At 43.1% G+C, this 26887-nt stretch overlaps 2 protein-coding genes across 13 annotated transcripts in view; one reads left to right on the forward strand and one right to left on the reverse strand.

The window, feature by feature from the left end:
* Positions 1-930: 930 nt before the first annotated feature.
* Positions 931-22762, reverse strand: KHDC1 (KH domain containing 1). Of its 6 annotated transcripts, XM_031666842.1 has the most exons (6): positions 22531-22607; positions 22371-22447; positions 20111-20132; positions 2023-2147; positions 1672-1854; positions 931-1347 (listed from the first exon to the last, which is right to left on the reverse strand). In XM_031666842.1, exons 4-6 carry the CDS (start codon positions 2132-2134, stop codon positions 1148-1150), a joined length of 495 nt encoding a protein of 164 aa, XP_031522702.1. In that variant the 5' UTR covers positions 2135-2147; positions 20111-20132; positions 22371-22447; positions 22531-22607; the 3' UTR covers positions 931-1147. The 6 variants fall into 6 exon arrangements, with proteins under 6 accessions (XP_031522702.1, XP_009203790.1, XP_021792265.1 ...); XM_009205526.1 differs by having other exon boundaries at positions 22371-22722; XM_021936573.2 differs by lacking the exon at positions 20111-20132 and having other exon boundaries at positions 22531-22606.
* Positions 22722-26887, forward strand: part of LOC116275307 — a 33370-nt gene continuing 29204 nt past the window's right edge. For 5 of the 7 annotated variants that reach the window (XR_004184327.1, XR_004184322.1, XR_004184326.1 and 2 more), the window contains exon 1: positions 22722-22982. The gene's annotated coding sequence lies outside the window, so the exon portion shown is untranslated. Of the gene's footprint in view, positions 22983-23677; positions 23860-26887 lie in introns of those variants that run through there. The other 2 variants (XR_004184321.1, XR_004184324.1) reach the window with 2 other exon arrangements.

The following is a 26887-nucleotide window of genomic DNA, read 5'->3' on the forward strand; positions in this document are numbered from 1 at the left end:
AGAGTCTCACTCTGTCGCCTATGCTGGAGTGTGGTGGCATGATCTTGGCTTACTGCAACCTCCGCCTCCCAGGCTCAAGCAATGCTGCAACCCCAGTGCCCACTTTAAGCAGCTGGGATGACAGGTGTGTGCCACCACACCAGGTTAATTTTTTGTGTTCTTGGGTGAGACAGGGTTTCACCATGTTACCCAGGCTGGCCTCCAACCTGAGCCCTTCTTGGCCTCCCAAAGTGCTAGGATTACAAGCATGAGCCATAGTGTTCGACTACTATAACCTGAATTCTTTCAACATTTTCTCTAAGTGTTTTTCTACTGTGAATATGATATTTTAACTTTTATTTGGCAATTGGCCTTGTGGAAACCATGTAATTAGTAAATCTTGCTGGCTTCAAATTATGTTCCAAATTCAACCACTTCCTAACACTTCAGCCACTCCACTCTGGTCCAAGTCACCATCGTCACTCTCCTAGGGTACTGCAATTGCCTCATTATTAAGATACAGGCTGCTGGAGAAGGGGCAAATTTGAAGAGGAAGAGTTCTACTGAGGACAGGTTTAGCTTGCCATAATCTTGCCTAGAGAGATCCACATATAGACTTGGCAATCAGAAAATGTTCTTCAATGGAGTTTCAGGAATCCTTCGTATTTAATTCATGGCATGAGGGACTTCAAAACCCATTGCTCCCTGAAAACCACCCCCTCCACCCCCACCCACAAACTTGGGCAATCAGGGACAATGCTGGCTACCTCATGTTCACCAGATTCCCTGGTTGCCTACTTCACCAGGTAGTTGGGGTGGGAACACTTTCCATCTCTATCTGGACCCTTCCTCCCACCTTTCCGTTCTCCCCATTTGTGTGCACTTGAAGGTCCAGGAAAATCCTGGGGTGAATAAGTTCATCCTAAGGAAAGAGGACAGCACATCGAAGGCTTTGCATCATAGGTAGCTTATTTTATTGGATTGCTTTGCCAATAACACTTTCTTACATTCGGGAGACTTCCCTCAGACACATGTCTACAAGACCTGAGAGGGACAGGTCCCAGCCACAAATTCAAACTTTCTTCAGTGTCTTTCATGTCTTTCTCACCAAAAGCGAAGCCAAGACTTCTCCTCTCATCCCCGCTTCCCAGAGGAGATCAGTCCTTAATTACGGATACAGTGAACTCAAATGGAATCCCGAACAACCAATCACTTGGTAAGGGGAAGGCTGAGGAACGCTAAGACAGATGGTTCCACTTATCCTGGGAGCCAAAGACAGGTCTCCAGTGTACGGTGGCACACTAATGGAAGTGACCAGGTCATCATTGGTCAGGGGCTGGCTTCGGACATGTTCCAGCATCTCCAGGCCTGCAAAAGATGTGCCCAGGGCTAATGAACCAGGGCCCATAACTAGGGCCCATTGGCGGGCCTGGACTCCATCAGGGAGGCTGCAGGGAGGATGTCACCCCAGCCCAGGCCTTCCAAGGTAACCCATTTACACCTCCCAGCTACCTTCTCCACCTTAAGCAATCTCATGCCACAAAAAAATGAGCACTTTTCTTCCCAATGGACTCTGGGAAGTACCTGGATTCCCTAGCCACAAAGGGATTCTTCAAGAATCCAAGATACCACACAACTTAGCCAGAACTCCACCACCAAGTCCAAAACCACAGTTCAGCCAAGAATACCTACCTCGAGCATGATGATAGGAGTCCTGGCTCCCCACGCAACAGAACATGTGCAGCAGCCACTGCCTTGCCCTATGTGGTCCGACTACAGTCACACGAGTCTGGCCTGTAGCTGTGAACCAACTCTCCAGCTGAATAAGGGTGTGGCTGTGCACCTCAATGCAGCGAAGGTATGTGTCACCGTGCCCTGTGAGCATAAGAGGTGAGAGGAGGGTCTGTCAAGCACCAGCCCTTGGGGAGTCGGGAGGTGGCCTTGGGGGAACGGATGTGTGACTGATGAAGGTGGAAAAGGAGGAAAAGATTGAAAACCGAGAAGACAAGGATTAAGGCGGGGACGTTAGCAAGGGCCACTCACCAAAGATGAGCTCCTCCTGGTCCTCTTCCATGTGGAACACCATTGGAGCATGAAAGTTTTCAGGCAGGGTCCACCACGGCTTCTTGCTGAGAGCACTAGTTCCCATGTCCATGCTCTGCTCCGACCTGATACAGAATAAGGACAAGTCCAAGAAATTGGTTAGCAAAAGACTTGGAAAAGTGAGGGAGGGCCCAGGCTCTGTCCTTAACATAGGAACCCAACAACCTGCCCCTTGGACTACCTTAGGGTGAGTGTACAATCCCGGTAGCTCTTCCCAAGATAATTCATTCCAAGTAATTATCTGTCCTGAGCTTAATCCTTTCATGCCAAACTTAATCTTATTTGATTAGTGCTTGCCTTTCTAATGCCCCGGAATCAAAATATTTCTTCACTCTAAATCCAAAGGATTTGGGAGCAGATCTACTGGGTATGAACCAGGGCAGGGGTTGAAAGATAGAGGTGCAGGAAGTCTTCAAATGGGCTCCCTAGATTTGCACAGGTGCTGGCAGTCACCCAATGACCACATGGTGTATTCCAACAAGACGGAGTTTGGTGTGCTGCATCAAGGGAGAGCAAACAACATAGGAAAATAAACTTTACAGAAACAGAAGACTGTTGTAGGGAGCTGATTGTAGAAGTTGAATAGGTGAATCTAAGAAGTGTTTAGGGAGTAGGGGCCAGTTTTCTAAAATGGGGCAATTTGGTGATGATCCTGGTAAATTTATCTAGGAAGGGAAGTAAAGAGATTAATGTGGTCTTCATTGCAGAATGTTCTCTCTCTCTGGTTTCAAATATAGTTACAGATGGACTTTCTACATCTTGTTGCGTGACAATCACTGAGCAACCTTGACTGGTTAAAATATTTAGCAGGAGATGTTTATGTTTGGTAGGGAAGATTCAACTATGCCTCTCAGCTCCCAACTACAAGTTCCTAGGTGCTTTTTCACTCTTCAGCCTCCCCTTTTGACCAAAGACAAAGTCAGCCATCAGGACTTTCATCTGGGGGTTCAGATCTACACCACTGTCAGAATCCACTTGTCACAAGTTTATCCAGAGAACGTTCTCTGCATCTGCATACAGTTGGTCCCTCATGTACATTTTTCGCATAAGATACATAGTGAATGTATAATGACTGCACAGTAGCATTTAAGGCTGAACAAGATGTACTAGTGAAATTCAGGTAAGTAATGGAAACAAAATAGCTATTAATCCTAGCAATAGGTTGCAAAAACAAATAACTAGATTTCAAAACCAGACCATGAAATCATGTCCCAACTCCATCTGAATCTGTTCTAGAGAGACAGGTAGTCTTTTAACTTTGCCATAAAACTGTTCTGCCTGAACAGTAATGTTTTAGGTGGGTGCTGCAAACAGCATTTGCTATCAAACAAAAGCTGTCCTTGGCTAGCCAAGAAGAAACCAAAAACTATGAAATCATTCAAAACCACCATGAAACTTTAAGCTAGGTTGCTGGACCTCCAGAAAAGAAGTAGTGTCATCTATTGATTTCTGCTGGGACCAGAGACACATTTTGGATCACCTTTTCTAGTCATATTATTCCTATTACTGGAATTGGAGCTCCCAGAGTATAGATGAAGAGGGAGTCGGTCATCTCTCCTGGAAGGTCTCCTGAATAGTCCATACTTGCCTCATTTTAGGTCTGGGTACCTTTCTCAGAGAAACATCATTTCCTATAGGAGTAGATGTTTAAAATATTGAAAAATATTATTAATATAATAGTCTAAAGCTCACTCCATATTACACTAGATAAGTTTGTATAATGATCAGGTGACCTGATATCCACATAAAAAGTAGTGCCTTAGTGCTGCACAAACTGAAAGGGGTATGGGATGTGTAAGTGTCATTTATCACAGTGAGAGCAGGACAATTAATTCTTCAACATGTGAACATAGCTTGAGTGGAGGCTGGGGAGTCACTGAAGATTAAGGACTAGCATTGCAAGGAGAGACTCAATACATTATTGCAATAATGTCAGCAGACATCCTTTGTTGTTTCAGGTCAGTGTTCAATACTGATAAAACTGAAGGTAAAAATTAATACTGTCAAGAAAATTCAAATTCCAGAAGAAACGTATAGAAGAAAATCTACCTTTTGAAGTGTTGAATACCTATTAAATTTTTGTTAGTAGAATCAGGTAGAGGATAAAAACTGCATTAGTCAGTTAGATTTAAAACAATAAATCGGGGAGTGGCGACTCATGCCTGTAATCCTAGCACTTTGGGAGGCCAGGGCAGGGGGTTGGGGGTGGGGGATAAGCCAAGATTTTGAGACCAGATCCGGCAACAAAGCAAGACTTCGTCTTTACTAAAAACTAAAAAAAATAGCCAGGTGAGGTGCTGTACAACTGTAGTCCCAGCTATTCGGGAGGCTGAGGTGGGAAAATTGCTTGAGCCTGTAGTGAGTTAGTATCACAGCACTACAGCCTGGGTGACAGAGCAAGACCCTGTCTCTTAAAATATAATGATAAAAATTTAAAAACAATAGCTATAGTCTGCAAAAAAAGCACAAGAAAGTTTTGCCTTTCCTTAGGTGGCATGGAAATTCTGTACTACAGAAGATTAAGATAAAATATAATTTGTGAAAGAATCTTAAAAACTGTTCGTTGGCCTCTACGGGACAACTAGGCACTTTGATAACCAGAGCAAAATTTTTAAAGGAAGGCAAAGATACCAGAACATGTATCTTGTTTTATTGTCTTGGGTGAAAGTGTCTACTTGGTATCATCAACAGCTTGATCTGAAGCTATTGGTTTGGTCGTCTTCTTCTGAAGATCATTCTTCTGGAAGATACTTAAGAATCCTCAGTTTATGGTTCCTCAGTGAATTCCTTTCCATTGAGGACAAGGGTAGTTTTTCCTCTGATTTTTAGAAGTCTTTTCCAAAAGACTAAATCTTCAGATTTCTAGTCATACAGAGACTAATTAGATGGATATTTGGGGAAGATTGTTGTTACCTATTAAAAGCTAGATGCATCAAATGAATCCTTTGTAGTATTTAGAAATGTGAGCTTGTGATATGGCAGAGTACAGGTTCAAGAAGTGAATTCCTAACTGCATGGAGTAGCCTATGGATCCCAGAAGGAGTTGATATTGCCATTGAGGCTAATTAGCAATTCCCAAGCCATGGAAGTTCAAGTCTTGCAGAGCATTCTCAAATTTAGTGTTAGAATTCATTTTTTTTCTTTCTAATTGTTCTAAATATTCATTTGGTACAGCAAGTGTGTTTATTATTGTTAAAAGGCATTTTGGAGCTTTTTTTATAACAGTCACGGGAAACGTGTGCCACACACACCCCCACCACCCAATCACTGAAGAACACGTTGGAATTCCTTAAGTCCAGAATAACAGTCAGGCAATTTTATCAGCAAAACCTTGGCTGTCTATCAGGAATATCCTCAATCCATTCTGTAGATAAGCAGACAATGACTAGAATGTATTTACAAACCATCAGTATGGCAACTGCTTTGGTTAGTGCTACTTGTTTAGCATGGTGGTAAATTATTTCCTCAGGATTCCGGGTTATCAGACTTTGAATGAATCTCCATTTTATTATATGGCTACCCCCTTAGGTAACAGCAAAGCTTCTAAAAGTTCTTTAATTTCTTGCCTTTTTTTTTTTTTTTTTTAGTAGAGACGGGGTTTCACCGTGTTAGCCAGGATGGTCTCGATCTCCTGACCTCGTGATCCACCCGTCTCGGCCTCCCAAAGTGCTGGGATTACAGGCTTGAGCCACCGCACCCGGCCAATTTCTTGCCATTTTTAATGAGACTTCCACAAGAGGTCAGAAAAACCTCTTAATTTCCAAAGTTTTCTGATATGGAGCAACTCATTACATATCTACTGCCTATATAAATATTTGCTTTTTTTTTTTTTAAGCAGGTCCCTCCACCACTCAGAAATATTACCTCTTTTAATCTCTCCTTTGCTGAATGAAGGAGAACTATTCAGCCACTTGAGCTAATTTAACTTATGGGAGAAGGTCATACACCAACAGTAAATTTAGAATCGTGATAGCATAGAATACTTGAAAAATTCTAGTTTACATTTCTAAACATTAATTATTAATAAGAAAATCTATATCTATATCTATCTATCTATCTATCTATATATATATTTTTTTTTTTTTTTTGAGACGGAGTCTCGCTCTGTCACCAAGGCTGGGGTGCAGTGGCCAGATCTCAGCTCACTGCAAGCTCCGCCTCCCGGGTTTACGCCATTCTCCTGCCTCAGCCTCCTGAGTAGCTGGGACTACAGGCACCCGCCACCTCACCCGGCTAGTTTTTCGTATTTTTTAGTAGAGACAGGGTTTCACCGTGTTAGCCAGGATGGTCTCGATCTCCTGACCTCGTGATCCGCCCGTCTCGGCCTCCCAAAGTGCTGGGATTACAGGCTTGAGCCACTGCGCCCAGGCAAAACATCAATATTTTAAAAAGAATTTTCCAAACTATCTATATAACGCATGGACAGTTCCCTAGAACAGGTCAGATGATCACAAACACTCCCTTCTCAAGTAAGAGAAGGAGAATTGTCATGAGAGTTAAGGAGGGCACTAACAAATCCCCAGGAACTTTAATTTACCCCATAAAGTATATTATGAATGTCACCAACTGATAAATGACAAAGACATTTTCTTTTTTATAATCAAGGTCTTAACAGTTATATGCCAGTCTATAAAATAAACAAGATTTTTTAATTTTAGAAGTACACATCATTTTATTACAAATAACCTAAAAAAATTTTTTTTCTTTTGACTTGTCAGTTTTTTATGTTATTCTAAGCTTGGTAACCAAAAGAACACTCATAATATGTTTGAGTCATTCAAAATTTGCAGAACATCAAGCAAACCTGAATATTCCTTTTTATATATAAATTAAAAGAGCAAACATTTTTATTAACAGTGGTCATTCCAAGAAACCAAAATAAAAGGCATCCTAATAGTTTGGTTATTTTGCACATTGGGTTTGAATTTCAGAAAAAAAAAATAAGTCAACTTTTTTTTTTCTTTTTTTTTTTTTTGTTTGAGACACACTTTTGGTCTTTTCGCCCAGGCTGGAGTGCAACGGCACGATCTTGGCTCACTGTAACCTCTGCCTCCTGGGTTCAAGCAATTCTTCTGCCTCAGCCTCCTGAGTAGCTGGGATGACAGGCATGCACCACCACGCCCAGCTAATTTTTGTATTTTTAATAGAGACGGGGTTTCACCATGTCGGCCAGGCTTGTCTGGAACTCCTGACCTCAGATGATCCACCCACCTGAGCCTCCCAAAGTGCTGGAATTACAGGCCTAAGCCACAGCACCCAGCCCAACATGTTTTAGAATAGAGCAGTAGTGGTTGAAATGTATGCATGTGGGATGAATTCTGAGATAGAGCCCTCAGGACTTTCTGATTTCAAGATTTGGGGCAAGTAGCTCCAAAATAAAACATTTTTAAAAATTTGATCCCATATTTCCCCCAGTGTCTTTCCACCTCTTCATCCTGCAGCTGTGGCAGCAGCGACAGCAGTTACCCCAACCTGAGGCTGCACCCTGGGTAATACCCATAAGCCCCCTCAGCTGAGCCCCTTTCTGTGCCCCACAGACATCCATCTGAAAGAATCAAATGGACGGCCGGGCGCAGTGGCTCACGCCTGTAATCCCAGTACTTTGGGAGGCTGAGGCAGGCAGATCACCTGAGGTCAGAAGTTCGAGACCAGCCTGGCCAGCATGGTGAAACCCCATCTCTACTAAAAATACAAAAATTAGCTGGGCATAGTGGTGTGCATCTGTAATCTCAGCTACTCGGGAGGCTGTGGTAGGAGAATTGCTTGACCTGGGAGGTGGAGGTTGCAGTGAGTGGAGATTGCACCACTGTACTCCAGCTTGGGCAATAGAGCAAGAATCCATCTCAAAAAAAAAAATCAAGTGGAAGAGGTAGCCCCTTGCAAGAAGGAGATTAAGTCACACTTGCTGCTTCGTCTCAGTCAGAAAACGGGGTGCAGCAAGCTAGGACCACCAGGTGGCCCTGAGAAAACACTAACACGCACTCCTTTCCTGTTGCAGGCTGTTTCCCCAAGAGTGGAGAGAAATGTGAATGCCTCCAACAAGTCTGTTCAGGGACAGCAGTGGAGTCCCAGACCTGGCACCAGGTCCTGGTCCTCCCTCCAGGTAAGGCAGCGAGACTGGCTATATTGGGTTTTGGTAGTGGGAGACAGACCTGAGGAGGGAGCCTGGGTGGACTACTGTGAGAAATACGAGACCACATGTGCATCTCCTGGAAAATCATTTTGCACAGTCCTGAAATTGAGAGCTTGGAGCATCCCCCTTCCTGCTCCCTCTTTCCTTCCCCTCTCTCCCACGTCTTCTACTTTAATCTGATGTTCCATTTTTCTCTTTCTCTCTCTCTGCTCTGTCTCTCCTCTCTCTCTCCGTCTCTGTCTCCTCTCTCTTCTCTCTCTCATCTTCCCTTCTTCCCCTTCCTTCCTCTCTCCTTCCTCCTGGTTTTCTTTCCCCTGTGAGAGGAGACTGCCTTTTCTCAGAGAAAAGACGTAGGATGAAGTAAACAAAGATTTCTTTCTGTCCAGAGGGAAAAATAAGATAGAATATACGATCTGAGAAAATTAGAGTACAGAATGCAATTAAACAGAAAAGAGGTAGTTAACAAGATATCCCAGCCCCTTGGTCAGTGAGGGGAAGCATTAGGTGTGACTTAATCTCCCTCTTCCAAGAGGCTACCTCTGCCACTTGATTCTTTCAAATGAACAAATATTAACCAACAATCCAATCCACTTTTAATTGCTTAATTACTGGTCCTTTTAAGTGCCAACCATCTGACTTTTCCTGTTTCCATCTGTCCTGTGGCGCTATTTGGTATTGCATATCAGTGTTAATGTCTGAACTTTAAGGGATTTTTTGAAGAAAAAACTTATAAATAAATAATTACATTCCTGAGGTTTTCTGGTATGGCCTTTATGTTGGGAGGCAAAAATAAAAAAATTTTAAAAAAAAGGTAAAGGTTCAAAACATTTATTTATAAGTGACATCAGTGTTAACAGGACACTTGGATTTCTATTGAGAAAGCTAATCTTCTAATTAGCTTTGTGTACATGTTGATAATCACTTTCTCAATTATTAACCCTTTGGTGAAATAAAGAAACCATTTCACTTTTGTGTTAAAGCTTAAAAAATAAAAAAATCCAGCTCACCAATGTGGTGGCTACCAGGAAGCTGAGGCAGGAGGATTGCTTGAACTCAGGAGTTCAAGGTGTGTTATGATCATGCCATTGCACTCCAGCCGAGGTGAGAGTGAAATCCACTCTCTTGGGAAAAAAAAAATTATATTCAACATTTAAAAATTATCTTTCAAAAACAACAAAGCACTTATGTACTGGGAAGGGGTGGTTGCCAGCTAGGGCCAGCTGTTGCCACTGGAAAAATTATTCATGCATAATTATCAAAATAATATTATCCAAAGTACCATATAGGACCAGAAACAGAGTCAGAGATAGTGTGCAGTAAGTTGTCTATTGCTACTTATGCACAATCTTGGTTACCTCACATTTTAGAGCAATAAAAAAAGGCAAGATTTGCAAGTGTAACACATGGAGTAAGTAATCATCTTTATTTTGTATATTCATGGGAAGGTGCACACACACAGGAAAGAGAGGAGCCCTGGTGCTCTTGGCTTTGCGTGTCCCTGCTGGATGTGGACTCACAGCAAGACGGACACATCTGAAACCAAAAGTGTCAATAACTTTCTGATGGTAAAGGGGTTTTTATTTTTGTTTTTATTTTATTTATTTATTTATTTATTTATTTGAGACAGAGTCTCTCTCTATTGCCCAGGCTGGAGTGCAGTGGCACAATCTCGGCTCACTGCAAACTCCACTTCCCAGGTTCACGCCATTCTCCTGCCTCAGCCTCCTGAGTAACTGGGACTATTGGCGCTCGCCACTGCGCCCAGCTAATTTTTTGTATTTTTAGTAGAGTTGGGGTTTCACCGTGTTAGCCAGGATGGTCTCGATCTCCTGACCTCGTGATCCGCCCACCTCGACCTCCCAAAGTGCTGGGATTACAGGCATGAGCCACCGCACCCGGCCTATTTTTGTTTTTATTATTTTGTTTTGTTTTCAGAGACAGGGTCTTGCCCTATTGCCCAGGCCAGAGAATAGTGTCATGATCATAGCTCATTGCAGTCTCAAACTCCTGGGCTCAAGTGATCCTCCCGACTCAGCCGCCCAAAGCACTGGGATTATAGGCATGAGACACTGCACCCAGCCTGATTGTAGAGTATTTAAAAAGCAGGAATATGTTAACAAATATGCACTCAAATAAAATATAGTTTCTATTGCATCCTACATGAGTTCTCAAGATTCCTTACACTTGAACAAATAGATAATCTATGAGAAATTGGCAGCTTCAAATGTATGAGTTTCATTTAGCATAGCTTCTCATGTTCCCAGGTCATAAATCCATTTCTTATTCAGTGGCTCCATCACTCTGTCAATCTCTGGCTGACAGTTGCAGTTTTTCAACTCCCACATGATGTCAAAACATAGAAAAAGAACTCTGCTTAGTGCTGATGGACACTAACTCCTAACATCAATTTAATTCCAGGTGATTAGACTAATCATGATAATCTAATTCCCCTTGCCAGTGATTGCTTTAGGAAATGGCACATGTCCCAGTTTTGAAATGAAGTAAAACCTAACGGAGGCTTCCAGCAGAGGTTGTCTCATTTCTGAAGAGAGACACAAAAAAGAACTTGTCTCTTCTTTCCTTCTCACAGTGTTTATAGCAGGATATGATTTTGGAATCAGCTACAAGTATTTTGCTACCAACCTGAAGAGGAAGCCAACACAAAGTGGAAAGGGAGGCAAACCAAGAAACTGAATTTGAGCCCTTGGCATAATATGCCTAGAATGCCTGCTATTGGCAATAATACAGTGCTTTATTAGCATCCAACTGGACCAGTGTTTCCTGTTACTTGCGGTTCAAAGCATGCTACATAATTCTGGTCCCTTTTACATACTTCTCTCATTTTGATTGAGATCAGCAATATTCCACTTTCCAAGGAGGGAGAATGAACTGTAGGTAGCAATGTTTTATCACATAAAACCTCAAGAGTGAAAAGCACAAAGTATATCTTGATTATTTTCATTCATAAGCACTTTCCAAGTTATATAATATTAAGCATCAAATAATTTTTTTTTTTTGATATGGAGTCTCACTCTGTTGCCCAGGCTGCAGTGCAGTGGCACAATCTTGGCTCACTGCAACCTCCACCTCCCGGGTTCAAGGAATTCTCCTGTCTCAGCCTCCTGAGTAGCTGGGATTACAAGCGTGCTAATTTTTGTATTTTTAGTAGAAACAGGTTTTGCTATGTCGGCCAGACTGGTGTCATCAAACTCCTGACCTCAAGCGATCCACCCGCCTCGGCCTCCCAAAGTTCTGGGATTACAGGCTGAGTCACTGTGCCCACCCTAGCATCAAATAATTTATAATTAAAATGTATATGCAGTAGTTCTGGCCTTATTGAGTACCAAAAAACTAATATTATAGAAAAATCCTTACCACTTTATCGTGTAGCGAAAAATAAATAAATGAGAGAAAAAGTCCTATTTATACATTAAAAATCAAAGTCCTTCAGTTGGAATTCTCTTACTATGTAGCTTGCTGGAGAGAAATCCTATTAATACAACTAGTATGAGAAAGTCTGCAGTGATATTTCTATCAAACCTGAGAAAATACACTGGGAATAGCTTCAATAAATTTAATAAAAGTCAAAAAATTATTCTCAAGGACACTAGACTTAATGTTGAATCAAAGAACCTATAGCAAACAAAAATACTATAGAAAGCCAATCATCGGCCCTCTAACCTAAACATGTACCAGAAAAATATTTACATCTAATGCATAAAAAGTTTCACTCCCATCTTAATTTTTAAGTATCACTGAATGTATACCGGAAAATATAAACATAAAAAGAAATGTTTCAATGTCTTCTATTTTGGACATGAGAAAACTCACATAATTGCAACTGTACTAAAACCATAGATTCAGCTATTTCGCACTCAAGGAAGTACACAGTTTGATGACAAAAATAATTTAAATTAAATCTTATCCTTTTTTTAAAAAATGTTCTTTTTCTTTTTCTTTTCTTTCTTTTTTTTTTTCTGAGACAGGGTCTCGTTCTGTCCTCCATGCTGGAGTACAGTAGCAAGATCACAGCTCACTGCACCCTTAGCCTTCCGGACTCATTCAATCCTCCCATCTCAGCCTCCTGAGTAGCCCAGGCTGATCTTGAACTACTGGGGTCAAGAGATTGGCCCATTTCAGCCTCCCAAAGTAGAGGGATTATAGGCATAAGCCACAGGGCCCAGGCCTTGGCCTAAATCATCCTTTTTTTAAATTTTTAATTTTTTTCCAACACGGTCTCACCCTGTCACGCAGGCTGGACTGCAGTGGTGGAATCTGGGTTCACTGCAACCTCCACCTCCCAGGCTCAAACAATTCTTATGCCTCAGCCTCCTGAGTAGCTGGCACTACAGGCCTGAGCCACCACGCCCAGCTAATTTTCCTATTTTTTGTAGAGATGGGGGTCTCCCTATGTTGCCCAGGCTGATCTCTAACTTGTGGGCTCAAGCAATCTGCCTTCCTCAGCCTCCCAAACTGGAGGGATTACAGGTGTGAGCCACTGCGCTGGCCCTAAATCATATCCTAATAATTATTTCGTTGAAAATTTTTCTACAGATATCACAATGTATTTAGAGTAAATTAGCTCTTCTGGTAATTTAGAGCAATTGTCAGACAAACATTTTCTATAAAAGGCCAGACAGTAAATATTTTATACTCTGTGGCATGAAGTCTGTGTCAAAACCAGCCTCACTCAGGCTGGGTTCAATGGCTCACACCTGTAATCCCAGCACTTTGGGAGGCCAAGGCAGGTGGTCCGCTTTGAACTCAGCAGCTGGAGACCAGCCTGGGCAACATGGCAAAACCCCATTTCTTCAAAAGACAAAAAATAAATAAATAAATAAATAAATAAATAAATAGAATTTTAAAAATTAAAAAAAAAAAAATTAGCCAACCATGGTGGCTCATGACTATAGGTCACAGCTACTCAGGAGTCTGAGGCTGGAGAACGGCTTGAGACAGGTAAGCGAAGATTGCAGTGAGCTGAGATCATGCCACTGCACTGCAGCCTGGGCAACAGACTGAGATCCTACCTCGAAAAAAAAATAATAAATTATCCACTCATCGAATGCAGTGCAAAAGGGGTCAGAGGCAATACATAAATGATGGGTACTGCTCTGTCCCAATAAAACTTTATTTAGGCTGGGCGCGGTGGCTCACGCCTGTAATCCCAGCACTCTGGGAAGCCGAGGCGGACGGATCACAAGGTCAGCAGATCGAGACCATCCTGGCTAACAGGGTGAAACCCCGTCTCTACTAAAAATACAAAAAAGCCGGGCGTGGTGGCGGGCGCCTGTAGTCCCAGCTACTCGGGAGGCTGAGGCAGGAGAATGGCGTGAACCCGGAAGGCGGAGCTTGCAGTGAGCCGAGATCGCGCCACTGCATTCCAGCCTGGGAGACACAGCGAGACTCCGTCTCAAAAAATAAATTTAAAAAAAAAAAAAAACCTTTATTTATAAACACAAACTGAATTTTATATAATTTTATGTCATAAAAGATCATCCTTTTGATTTTTTAAACCATGTAAAAATTTTAAAGTAATTCCTAAACTACAAGTTCTACAAAAAACAGGCATGAAAAAGGCTTAGTCCTATCCATGTACTAAATAGTACAATACTTCAATAAATAAAAGGCTATAATTTTATTAATGCATGAAAAGACCAATCAATGAAATAGAACAGAAAACCAAAAATACACCCATATATATACATAGAAATTTAATAAAGGAGACAATTCAAATTACTGTGGAAAAGGCAGACTACTCAATCAAGGATTGAATTATCATTGGAATAAACAGGTTAACCTATTAAAAATCCATCTGAGGCCAGGTACAGTGGGGCACACCTGTAATCTCAGCACTCTGGAAGGTAAAGGAGGGAGGATCACTTGAGCCAAGGAGCTTGAGATGAGCCTGGGCAAGACGGTGAAACCTTGTCTCCACAAAAATAAAAATAATTGAAAAATTGGCCAGGCATAGTGGTCCATGCCTGTAGTCCCAGCTGCTCAGGAGATTGAGGTGGGAAGATAACTGGAGCCCAGGAATTTGAGGCTGCAGTGAGCTTTGATCACACCACTGCACTCCAGCCTGGGTGACAGAGTGAGGCTCTGTCTCCAAAAACAACAACAACAAAAAACAATAAAATTAGATTTAAATATATATGTAAAATAATAAAAATAATAAAAATTCATTTGAACTATACCTAACAACCTAAATCGAATCACACCTCAGGAACATCAAACATTTAAATGTAAAAAAGAAAACTCAAACCATACCAGAGGAAACCATTAGCAAATATTTTACAGTCATGGAATAAGGAGGGCATTCCTAAGAATGAAACAAAATCCACAGACAATAAACATAAAAAGATTAAGGCTGGGCACAGTGACTCATGCCTGTAATCCCAGCACTTTGGGAGGCCAAGGTGGGTGGATCACTTGAGGTCAGGAGTTTGAGACCAGCCTGGCCAACATGGAGAAACCCCATCTCTACTAAAAATACAAAAATTAGCTAGGCGTGGTGGTGCGTGCCTGTAATCCCAGCTCCTAGGGAGGCTGAGGCAGGAGAATCACTTGAGCCAGGGGGGCAGAGGTTGCAGTGAGCTGAGATTGGACCACTGCACTGCAGCCTGGGCAACAGAATGAGACACTGTCTTAAAATTTAAAAATAAATAAATAAATAAATAAAAGACTATATAGCTATAAGAAATTACGAGAAAGTGTTTCTGCTCTAAAATGCAACCACCCACAAGATATATTAAGTTAAAAAATGGCCAGGTGCTAAAGAGTGTACTGTATGATGCCATCTATACACAAAAAGGAAGAAAAGAAATTGTGTATGTGTATTTATCTGAGAACTAAGGGTACACAATAAATTAGAAACAGGTTTTTTACAGCCGGGCGTGGTGGCTCACGCCTATAATCCCAGCACTTTGGGAGGCCAAGGCGGGCGGATCACAAGGTCAGGAGATCGAGACCATCCTGGCTAACACAGTGAAACCCCATCTCTACTAAAAATACAAAAAATTAGCCAGGCATGGTGTCAGGTGCCTGTAGTCCCAGCTACTCGGGAGGCTGAGGCAAGAGAATGACCTGGGAGGCGGAGTTTGCAGTGAGCCGAGATTGCCCCACTGCACTCCAGCTTGAGGGACAACAGCGAGAGTCCGTCTCAAAAAGAAAAAAGCAAAAAAAAAAAAAAAAAAAGAAACAGGTTTCTTACAAGAAATGATACTGTATAACTGACAGACAGGATTTGGCGAGTATCTTTTTCATTAAAAGCACTTTTTGAATTTTGAACGCAATAAAGATATTATATATTCAAAAAACAAAATTTTAAATTCAAATGAAAATGACTTATCTGAATTTTTTTCAATTATTGGTTTACTAAAAAAAATAAATAAATAAGGTTTGTTTTTTTTTTTGGAGACAGGGTCTCTCACTCTGTCACCCAGGCTGGAGGGCAGTAGTCAGATGCTTGGCTCACTGCAGCCTCTGCCTCCTAGGTTCAAGCAATTCTCCCACCTCAGCCTCCTGAGTAGCTGGGATTATAGGGGCATGCCACTACGTCCAGATAATTTTTGCGTTTTTAATAGAGACAAGGTTTCATCATGTTGGCCAGGCTGGTCTTGAACTCCTGACTTCAGGTGATCCACCCCCCACCACCACTTCTTGGCCTCCCAAAGTGCTGGGATTACAGGCATTAGCCACAACTCCTGGCATTTTTTTTTTTTTTTTTTTTTTTACCAGTTTCCTCAAGAAAATGCTTCAGGCAAGCATCCTTTAGTGGGATTATTGCTTGCGGTCATTAGAAAGTGACAGGTCGCCGGGCGCGGTGGCTCAAGCCTGTAATCCCAGCACTTTGGGAGGCCGAGGCGGGCGGATCACGAGGTCAGGAGATCGAGACCATCCTGGCTAACACGGTGAAACCCCGGCTCTACTAAAAACCACAAAAACTGAAGCCGGGCGAGAGCGATGCCTGTAGTCCCAGCTACGTGGAGGCTGGAGGCAGGAGAATGGCGTGAACTCCAGAGGCATGGAGCTTGCAGGTGAGCCAAGACGCCACCGCATCTGCGGTGCCGGGGATGTGGTGAGCTTGAGACCCTCGCCTCAAAAGAAAGTGACAGTCACCAGGCACGCTGGTCATACCAAATCCCAGCACTTTGGGAGGCCGAGCAGGCAGAGATCACCTGAGGTCGCGGGAGTTCAAGACCGCCTGGCCAACATAGTGAAACTCATCTCTACTAAAAATACAAAATTAACTGCGCGTGGTCCTCATCCCAGCGCTACTCTCAGAGGCTGAGGCAGAATCAAGCAGAACCTGGAGGTGGAGGGCCAAGATCGCTACCACTGCATCTGCAGCCTGCAGGTGGGCCGAGAGTGAGAGTACCCAGCTTGAAAAAAAAAGGTGATAGGTCAGACTTTTTTTTTTTTTTTTTTTTTTTTTTGAGACGGAGTCTTGTTTGTCGCCTGGTGGCTGGAGTGCAGTAGCTGCCTCAATGCAAGCTTCTCCCTCTCGGTTCACGCCATTCTCCTGCCTCAGCCTCCCGAGTAGCTGGGACTACAGGCGCCCGCCGCTGCGCCCGGCTAATTTTTTCTATTTTTAGTAGAGACGGAGTTTCACCATGGTCTCGATCTCCTGACCTTGTGATCCGCCCGCCTCGGCCTCCCAAAGTGCTGGGATTACAGGCGTGAGCCACCGCGCCCGGCCAAGACTCCTTAAACTACACTAAGTTTATACAGATCTTTATGAGAAGAAGTATTTTCTAGAAATTTGTGTAATAAAAACTAGCACAGAGCCATGATTGTCGAGCCTGAAGTTTGAATGGAGTTAGAAATACTGTGGTACCTTAGACAATCATGAGATTCTTCCCTAGGAATGTTTTAGTAAAATCAAAGTGGATTACTTTCCAAAGGTCAGGCATATACATTTATCTCCTTAGGCTTAGTAATTTAGAATGTGCTTCACTCCTTTACAGGTCCTTTTTTATTCAGTATTAGAATAAATTCCTAGCCATTAAGAAGACTTTCATTCATTTATTCAACAAATAATTATTTAGTGCCTACTATTTGGCAGGTGCTGTGCTAGGCCTCAGGAGCATTATAACATTGAACAATTCATTTCTAGAAAATAGCTTCATTGAACAACTGTTGAGTATATTATTTATAAACTTATAGAAAATATTATTCTCATTAAAAAATGGCCATTATGTGTAGACAATTTTTATTGGCAGTCTGTGAACAATCTGAACTCTTTCAACATTTGCTTTATAGACTCGCTTTAGATATAAGCCAGTCAGGCAGTCTGGCGTTACAAATGATATTTAGTCATCAAAAAGCAGCAGGATAGAAAGTTCTTAAAACTATTAACAGACAGTTTACCATGGTAGGAGAAGGGTGCCTGTCAGTTGGTAAGACATTTCCACGTGTCTCATCTTATATAATCCACACTCCTGTTATCCCCATTGTACTATCAGGAAACTGATTTTAAGATAAGTTTCAACAGGTGTCTAACCAGTAAATGGTGGAGTTCGAACTGGAACCCAACTCTCCTTATGTTAAGGTTTATATTCTTTCTACTAAGACATGGGCTTAATGTTTATAAAATAAAATGCTTTAAGTAAATTATCTAGAGGTGCACCTGAGTTAACATAATTAAAATTACCAGCAGATCCTTACCAAAAATTTCTCAAAGAAGGTTCTGACTAATATATATTAAAAGGCATGGCCAGTGGGGCACAGTGGCTCAAGCCTGTAATCCTAATACTTTAGGAGGCTGAGGCAGGCAGACAGCTTGAGCCCAAGAGCTTGAGACCAGCCTGGGCAACATGGCGAAACTCCATCTCTACAAAAAATACTAAAATTAGCTGGGCATGGTGGCATGGACCTATAGTCCCAGCTACTTGAGAGGCTGAGGTAGGAAGATTGCTTGAGCCCAGGAGGTCAAGACTTCAGTGAGCTTTCATCGTACCACTCCAATCCAGCCTGGGTGACAAAGTTCGTCTCAAAAGAATAAACAAAAACAAAGAGCAAGGCATAGCCTTCCCTAGGAATTTGGTTTGGGGATTCTCTAACAATAGTAACCAACTGAGGATGTCTGGGGTCTTGTTGGGAATTTTTTTTTTTTTTTTTTTTTGAGACGAAGTCTCACTCTGTCGCCAGACTAGAGTGCAGTGGCATGATCTTGACTCACTGCAACCTCTGCCTCCCAGGTTCAAGAGATTCTTCTGCCTCAGCCTCCCAAGTAGCTGGGACTACAGGCGCACACTACCACATCCGGCTAATTTTTGCATTTTTCGTAGAGATAGGGTTTCACCATGTTGGCCAGGACGGCCTCGATCTCCTGACCTCGTGATCCACTTGCCTCAGCCTCCCAAAGTGCTGGGATTACAGGTGTGAGTCACCAGGCCTGGCCCTTTCTGGTTCTTGATTATAATTCATCTTTAAATAGTTAAGAGCAACTTGTGCTGTCTGATATTCATGGCCAAGTAAAACTCTTTGACCCTCAGACAAATACAGTATGATTTCATATATATGAAATATCTAGGCCAGGCATGGTAGCTCACACCTGTACTCCCAGCACTCTGGGAGGCTGGGATTTTTACTTAGTCCAGGTCCCATCTTTCCTCATTTTGGAAGGCTTTCTGCTGACAAATCCAATATGCTTTTTTTTTTTTTTTTTTTTTTTTTTGAGACGGAGTCTCGCTCTGTCACCCAGGCTGGAGTGCAGTGGCTATTCATAGCGGCAGTTATAGCGCACTAGCCTGGAGTTCCTGGGCTCAAGCCATCCTCCTGCCCTAGCTTCCTGAATAACTAGGACTACAGCCATGCACTACCACAACTGGCTAAATCCAATTATTTTAAATTAGCTGGAAGAAAAAAGACATTGGGCTTCTTCTTACTTCCCCTTGAGAGGACCAGATCTGGTCCCCAATTTTTAGGACAAAAATATTTACATTCAGAAAGCCAAGAACAGATCAAAGGGAATGCAGAAGCAGTCACATACTAGTTAGATGCAGAGAGAAAGTCATCCTTTAGATTTATAAACTCCTTGTCATGTTGTTTCCTCTCTTGGCCCCTTCTCCACACTTTTAAACAAGCATGTTGTGGTCTAAGTTGAGAGCTTGACAAGGTTTTTGCTATGGTTAAGGCATCAATCTCTTTTGTAATTGAATCTATTCACCAGGGATAGTGTGAGCAAACCATGATCAAGCTCTTTGTCTTTGTCCTAACTAGGCATTTACCATATAAACATAATAAGAAATAAGCCCCTGCAAGTCTTTCTTTTTAACCAATTATCTGGCTGTTTCTCTTGCTGTAGTCCTGCCTTCATTAAAAGCTGTCCAGGGGGGAGGGCACAATCTTTGGAAGCATATCTAAGATGCCAATTTCTTTGCATTTCAGTGAAAAGTAAGTCATCAGGGTATTTGAGACATCTCTTCAAGCTTTTCTTGATGGTCAGTATCAGCATGGCCCCTTCCTTTCCAGCTTTCCTCATTCCTAGAGTCTGCTATTGTGCCTTTATACCTTGAAATTGGGGTATACCCATATATCCATATAAAAAACCTTTTTGTTTCTGTAGTCATTACAGGGGAGTCCAGTGTGATTTACAGAACAAACTGAAATCATTCTATCGAGACGTAACAAAGAATTAAGGGGAAGGGTCTGGGCTGGAGAATATTAATTAGCCCCTGACCCACCCTATCATCTTTCTCTAGTTCACAAAGATAACTGTCAATTTATCCTCAATGTTCAGAATAATGCCTAATACCTAGTAAAAAATCAATAAATATGTGTTTAGAGAATGAGTAAATGATTACCATAGTTTATTTACCTGCTGAAATTACATTTTTCTAATTTTAAACTATTATGCAAAAAATGTTTCCAGTTAAATATTTTGCATACCTCTGTTTGAACTCCTGTTTATCTGTAGAATAAAAAAGTTAAATTAGAATGTCTGAAGCAGTGTTTTTCATTATAATCAATATTACTTCAAAGATTACTTAATTTTAATATTTTACAATTAATACTGCCAAATCTACCCCCACCCCTGGCAGTGGCTATCCTGGTTTATACTTCTACCAAGAATATTCACTTTTCCACAAAATTGATATTTTCAAATTTCAGTTTTAGCCAGTGTGGGATAAAATGGATCTCTCTATTATTTTCCTTTGCATGCCAGCGTCACTAGCGCAGTTAAGCATCTTCTTTATGTGGTCAGTTTTATTTCATTCTTCTTCATCTATTGTCTATTTACACATTTGTCCGTTTCTCTATAGGGTTGTCTTTTTCTTATATACATTTGTTTTCACTATCTATTCCAGATGTTAATTCTTTGTGCACTGTATGTTTCCTCTTTTTAAACTTTATTCATGGTATTTTTGTTCTATGAAACATTTTAGCCCATACTCTCACATCATGGAAGAGTAATTTCCTTGCAAACCTCTCTTGTCTACTCCTACTCAGTAGCATCAAATCCAGTTGATTCAAGTCTTAACCTCTATTCAGAGGAAATACAGTGTGGTGATTAGAAGCATAGGCTGGGCATGGTGGCTCACACCTGTAATCCCAGCACTTTGGGAGGCCGAGGTGGGCGGATCACCTGAGGTAAGGAGTTTGAGACCAGCCTGGCCAACATGGTGAAACCCCGTCTCTGCTAAAAATACAAAACTTAGCTGGGCATGGTGGCGCATGCCTGTAATCCCAGCTACTTGAGAGGCTGAAGCACGGGAATGGCTTGAACCCAGAAGGCAGGGATTGCAGTAAGCCAAGATCACGCCACTGCCTGGGCGACACAGCTAGTCTCTGTCTCAATAAATAAATAAATAAATAAATAAATAAATAAATAAATAAGCATAAACTCTAGGACCAGGCACAGTGGCTCATGCCTATAATCCCAACACTTTGGGAGGTTGAGGCGGGCGGACCCCTTGAGCCCAAGAATTTGAGACCAGCCTCGGCAATGTGGTGAAACCCTGTCACTACAAATAAATAAATAAATAAATACAAAAAAAAAAGAATAGGCCGGGAGCAGTGGCTCACACCTGTAATCCCAGCACTTTGGGAGGCCAAGGCAGGTGGATCACGAGGTCAGGAGTTTGAAACCAGACTGGCCAACTACTGGTGAAACCCCATCTCTACTAAAAATACAAAAATTAGCTGGGCGTGGTGGCAGGCACCTGTAATCCCAGCTACTCGGGAGGCTAAGGCAGGAGAATCGCTTGAACCCAGGAAGTGGACACTGCAGTGAGCCAAGATGGCACCACTGCCCTCCAGCCTGGGTGACAAAGACTGCATCTCAAAAAAAAAAAAAAAAAAATAGCTTAGCTGGGCAAGGTGGTATGTATGTGCCTGTGGTCCCAGCTACTCAGGAGGCTGAGGTGAGAGAATTCATTGAGCCTGGCAGGTTGGGGCTGCAGCGAGCCATGATGGTGCCACTGCACTCCAGCCTGCGCAACAGGAAAGAGGCCCTTTCAAAAAAAAAAAAAAAAAAGCACAGTCTCTGGGGCCAAACTGATGCGCTCATGCAAAAGTTTTGCCACTTACTATATAACCTTGGGCCACTTGCTTAACCTCTCTGAACCTCACTCGCCTTCTTTGTAAACCAGAGGTGATAACAGTATACCCATTTCATAGGGCTGTGGTGAGAACTAGATGAGTTAATAAATTTAAAGAGCTTAGAAGTGTCTGGTGCATAGCAAGTGCTACGTAAATGTTAAACCTTTCCTGCCCTTTTCATCTGCTCCTCCTTTTCCTTTTTTCCTGTTACAGCTTTCCTTCTTTTTTCCTATTTCCTCACTATGCCTTTGCTGGAATACTAAAAAGAAACTACTGGTCCAACAGCAGGCAACACCTCATGCCATTACTTTAAATGACTTCAAAATAATACAAATATATCCAGCATAACAGTTTACATTTTAAAGGTGTTACACCAATTTTGTTTTGAGAAGTGTCAACAAAACCCGTGTTTCTTTTCTTTCTATAAGTTTAAAATGTCCCCAAATAAATTAACAATAGAGGAAAGTCAGGCTATGTTTTTTCTCTTTATACTGTTATCTCCTGTTTCCACTGTTTTTACACTTCTTTGCAGCTCAGTTTCCTTATCTGTAAGATATTCTTAGGATGAACTTAGTAAGAAATGTGCAAGAACTAGATGAAGACCCACCAGATAGGATGCTCTCTTGCAGACACGCAACTCACTGACTCAACCAATGAGGAAATTATCCCACAAAGCAGATAATCCTAATGGAGGGCAGAATTCAGGACTGAGCATCTCAGTGATGCCGCCGGGAACCCAGGCTTCTCTGTCCCTTCACCAGACTAACCGAGTTCGAGACCACACGGGGGTCAGGTAGCCAAGGCTGGGCTTGGTAGGAATGAAGGAGGTGAGGCTGGCGCGCCGCCGGCCTGGGCCACTCCCTGAGTAGGGCGGCGGTGGCGGCGGCGGCAGCTGCAGGCCCGGTCGATTGTGAGGAGACAGCGGTGCCTCCTGGGCCGCGCGCCCGACCATTCCTGGGGGCCCGGCTAGCGCTGCGCGAGGCGCGCTCGAGCGGAAGTGGCGGCGACCCCGCCGGAAGCGCGCGGCTGCGGCAGGGGAAGCAACCGAGAGCCCTCCTCCCGCCTGCTCTGTGCAGGAGACAGCTTGCGGAGCCCACTGCAGGCGCGCCGAGAGCCCAGCAGCTCTTGAGTCCGGGAAGCAAGGGTGGGCGGAGGGAGGAGCCGGTGGCAAGGACCCAGACCTGGACGACCCCCAGTGCCGAGCCAGCGGAGCTGCTTCGTGAGTGGCCTCCAGGCGGCATCTCTTGCTCTCAGCCCGGAGGGGGTTTGGGGGACCCAGGCTGTGGGGCCGCCTCTTCCCATGCCTTCAGTTCACCCCGACGTGGGGTGAAAAACCCTAGAGACCCTCGGGAGTCTGTCCACCAAGGGAGGTCCAGACTCCCCAGGAATGTTGCCTAGGGCGGGGTGTCTGCGGTGTGTCGGGGCGGGGGGGGGGGTGATCCAGGCCCACCCTCTGCAGGGCACTTTGAATGCTCCACATCCCCAGTGAACAGCCTGTCACGCATCACACCGTGGTGTATTTGAGATCCCATCTGCCACTTGGGCTGGAGGGAAATGAGTGGTCTTGGGTTTCTTGTCATTGCTTGCTGCCGATTCCATTTTACTCCTGTTGGTTTATGGCCTCAAACATGAATTTGAAGAATTTTGCCTTCTCTGGCAGTATTGGGAAGAAGATTCTTTTGTTCAAGTCCGTTTGAACAATTAGTTGGGAGTATTTACAAAAGGTCAGGCCGGGCACCGTGGCTCACACCTGTAATCCCAACACTTTGGGAGGCCAAATCGCAAGGATCGCTTGAGCCCACGAGTTCGAGACCAGCTTGGGCAACAGAGGGAGACCTTGTCTCTACAAAAAATTTAAAAATTAGCTGGGCATGGTGGTGCATGCCTGTAGCCCCAGCTATACGGGAAGCTGAGGTGGGAGGATTGCTTGAGCCCGAAAGTTCGAGGCTGCTGTGAGCTGAGATCGCACCACTGCATTCTAGCCCGGGCAACAAAGCAAGACCCTGTCTAAGGTTGACTCTGCCACCTGGAAGGTATGGGACCTCGCAGTCTTCTCTAGGTTGCGTCTTTTTCACTGAAATCACAAAATCACTAAGGTAAGTAGGGAAGGGTCAAGATAGGTAACAGGAGTGAGGGGACAAAGATACCAATAAAAGTTCTAACTTTGAGGACTTCTCCAGTATTCTTTTCATCCTAAAGCTTCTGGCCTATCAGCTAGTTCACACACAGCCTAGGAGTCTCAAGCCAGTACAGGAACAAGGAGGCAGGTTGCCCTCTTGGGGCAAAACTGTGACCCCACCCTTGATGAAGAAGGCCTGTAGGAACACAGGACCTGTGAGCAGGTAGACTCCTGAAGGTTTAAGATTCTGTAGAGCAGGTATGTGCAGTGCCAGTGCTCAACCAGCAACTGATGGACAGGAATAGGTAGAGCTGCTCTGAGTGCATTCCCTTGGCAAGCCTGGGCCAGAGGCACACAGGAAGGAATTAATCATGTGGTATCCTAGGCCAGGTGCAGAAGCAAATGAGCCAGAGTGGAACCAGGACCAGCCAGGGCCAAGGCAGGGAGAAGAGTTCCTCTAGCTGACATTGACAGGAAAGCAGAGTCAAAAACCTGGAATGGTTTGCTTCAAAGACTGGATGCTGCCTAGTGACCTCAAAGACCAGCCATACCTGGACTCTTGAGTGAGCAAGGCAGATTTTGGATGAGCACACAACTTCAAGTAAGCCCAGACATGATTTCCTCTAGTTTCTGCTGCTCCTAGAGGCAGAATCATCTGAGAACTGATTGAGGAGTCCCTGTATATCCCAGAGACTAGTGCACTCTAGGGTAAAAGGAGTCATTCAGCCCTTACTCTTGGTTAGAGGCAGGACTCTAGTGTAGTTTGAATAAAATGTGTTACAGAACAAATTTCTAAGACCTTTAGGTTGAGTGAGTGTTAGAGTTTGTCTAGTAGTATATTTCTCATCAGTATCTATTTAGCTGTTCTGCATGGGCCTTTGATATATGGAAATAAGTAAGATAAATTTTTCACAGAAACCCCAAAATAATTATAATGTTGAGAGAAGAATAAAGTAGGAACTCTGTACTGAAGAAGGAATTGGGTGGACAGAAAAGAGATGACTGCATGAGGTGAGGAGTTCAAGACCAGCCTGGCCAACATGGTGAAACCCCATCTCTACAAAAATACAAAAATTAGCCGGGCATGATGGTGGGTTCCTGTAATCCCAGCTACTTGGGAAGCTGAGGCAGGAGAATTGCTAGAACTTGGGAGGTGGAGGTTGCAGTGAGCCAAGATCGTGCCATTGCACTCTAGCCTGAGCAACTGAGCGAGACTCCGTCTCAAAAAAAAAAAAAAAAAAAAGAGGTACCTGGTGACTGGTCATTGTGAGCTGGATCTGGGGAAGGTGGGAATGGAGACTAAGGGCTCTTGCTGAGAGGAGTTTGTGTAAGCCTTTTTCAGGTTCTTGTGTCTTTAGCATTTAAATCCTGGACTTAATAAGTAGACTGGCAGTTGTGGCATCAACACAACTAAAAGCCTCTTAGCGTACACTTGGAAAATCAGTCTGAAGTGAAAGAAACTTTTGGTGAAGTGTAAGTGGAAATGTTGGTTGGGTGCAGTGGTTCATACCTGTAATCCTAACATTTTGGGAGGCAAAGGTGGGAGGATTGCTTGAGACCAGGAATTTGAGACCAGTCTGGGCAACATGGCAAGACCCCTTTTCTTTTTCTTTTTTTTGTGGGGAGACAAGGTCTGGCTTTGTTACCCAGGCTAAAGTGCAGTGCAGTGGCACTCTAACACTCACCCAACCTAAGGGTCTCAGTAGTATCCATAGAAAAAGCATTGACAAAAAGCATGCCATATGTTAAGATCAAGATTTATCTTTGGGTATTGAGTGCAACACTTGTTATAAGAAGCAAAATAAACTTAGAAGCAAAGGAGTGGATGAGGATATGTCTTGGGGGAAAATCCAAAGATTAGTTGTGATCAGGGTATAGTACTTTTTGGCCTGACTTACATAACAGACTCTGCAAAATGTTAAAACCTTTAATGGGCCGGGCGCGGTGGCTCAAGCCTGTAATCCCAGCACTTTGGGAGGCCGAGACGGGCAGATCATGAGGTCAGGAGATCGAGACCATCCTGGCTAACACGGTGAAACCCCGTCTCTACTAAAAAATACAAAAAAATAGCCGGGCGAGGTGGCGGGCACCTGTAGTCCCAGCTACTCGGGAGGCTGAGGCAGGAGAATGGCGTGGACCCGGGAGGCAGAGCTTGCAGTGAGCTGAGATCCGGCCACTGCACTCCAGCCTGGGCAGCAGAGCGAGACTCCGTCTCAAAAAAAAAAAAAAAAACCTTTAATGAAAACAAGTGAGATGTTGGACTCTAGTGTCACTCTTAATAATGAAATAGCCAACATTTGTTGAGCTTTTACTACATACCACAGGTGTTCTTCTAAGCTTTTTACTTTCATTAGCTCAATAGTCCTTGCCTTATCATATGATAGGCACTACTGCATTGATATATGTTGTCATTTACCGAGGGAGCAGTTATCAAGAGCCCAGACAATAAGCTGAGAAATCTGAGTTGACTTTAAAGTCCTCCTGTGTTTCAACAAGGGTGCCAAGACCATTCAGTGGAGGAGGGACAGTCTTTTCAAAAAATAGTACTTAGAAAGCTGGATATCCACATACAAAAGAATGTTGCTGGACTCCTTACCTTATACCTACCATATACAGAACTTAAAGTGGATCAAATACCTAAATGTAAAACTGTTAGAAGAAAACACAGGGCAAAAGCTTCATGATGTTAGATTTGGCAATTATTTCTCAGATATGACTCCAAAAGCACAGGCAACAACAACAAAAAAGATGAATTGGATTTCATCAAAATTATAAACTTTTGTACATCAAAGAACATGAAGAACAATGAAAAGACAACCCACAGAACGAGAAAAAAAATTTGCAAATTATATATCTGATAAGAGATTAATATACAGGATAACAAACAACCCAATTGAAACATAAAGTAGCCAAGTGCATTGGCACATACTTATACTCCCTACTATTCAGGAGGCTGAGGCAGGAGGATTGCTGAGCCCAGAAGTTTGAGACCAGCCTGGGCAACA

This window comes from Papio anubis, chromosome 6 (genome assembly GCF_008728515.1).
Source record: "Papio anubis isolate 15944 chromosome 6, Panubis1.0, whole genome shotgun sequence".
Lineage (NCBI taxonomy): Eukaryota > Metazoa > Chordata > Mammalia > Primates > Cercopithecidae > Papio > Papio anubis.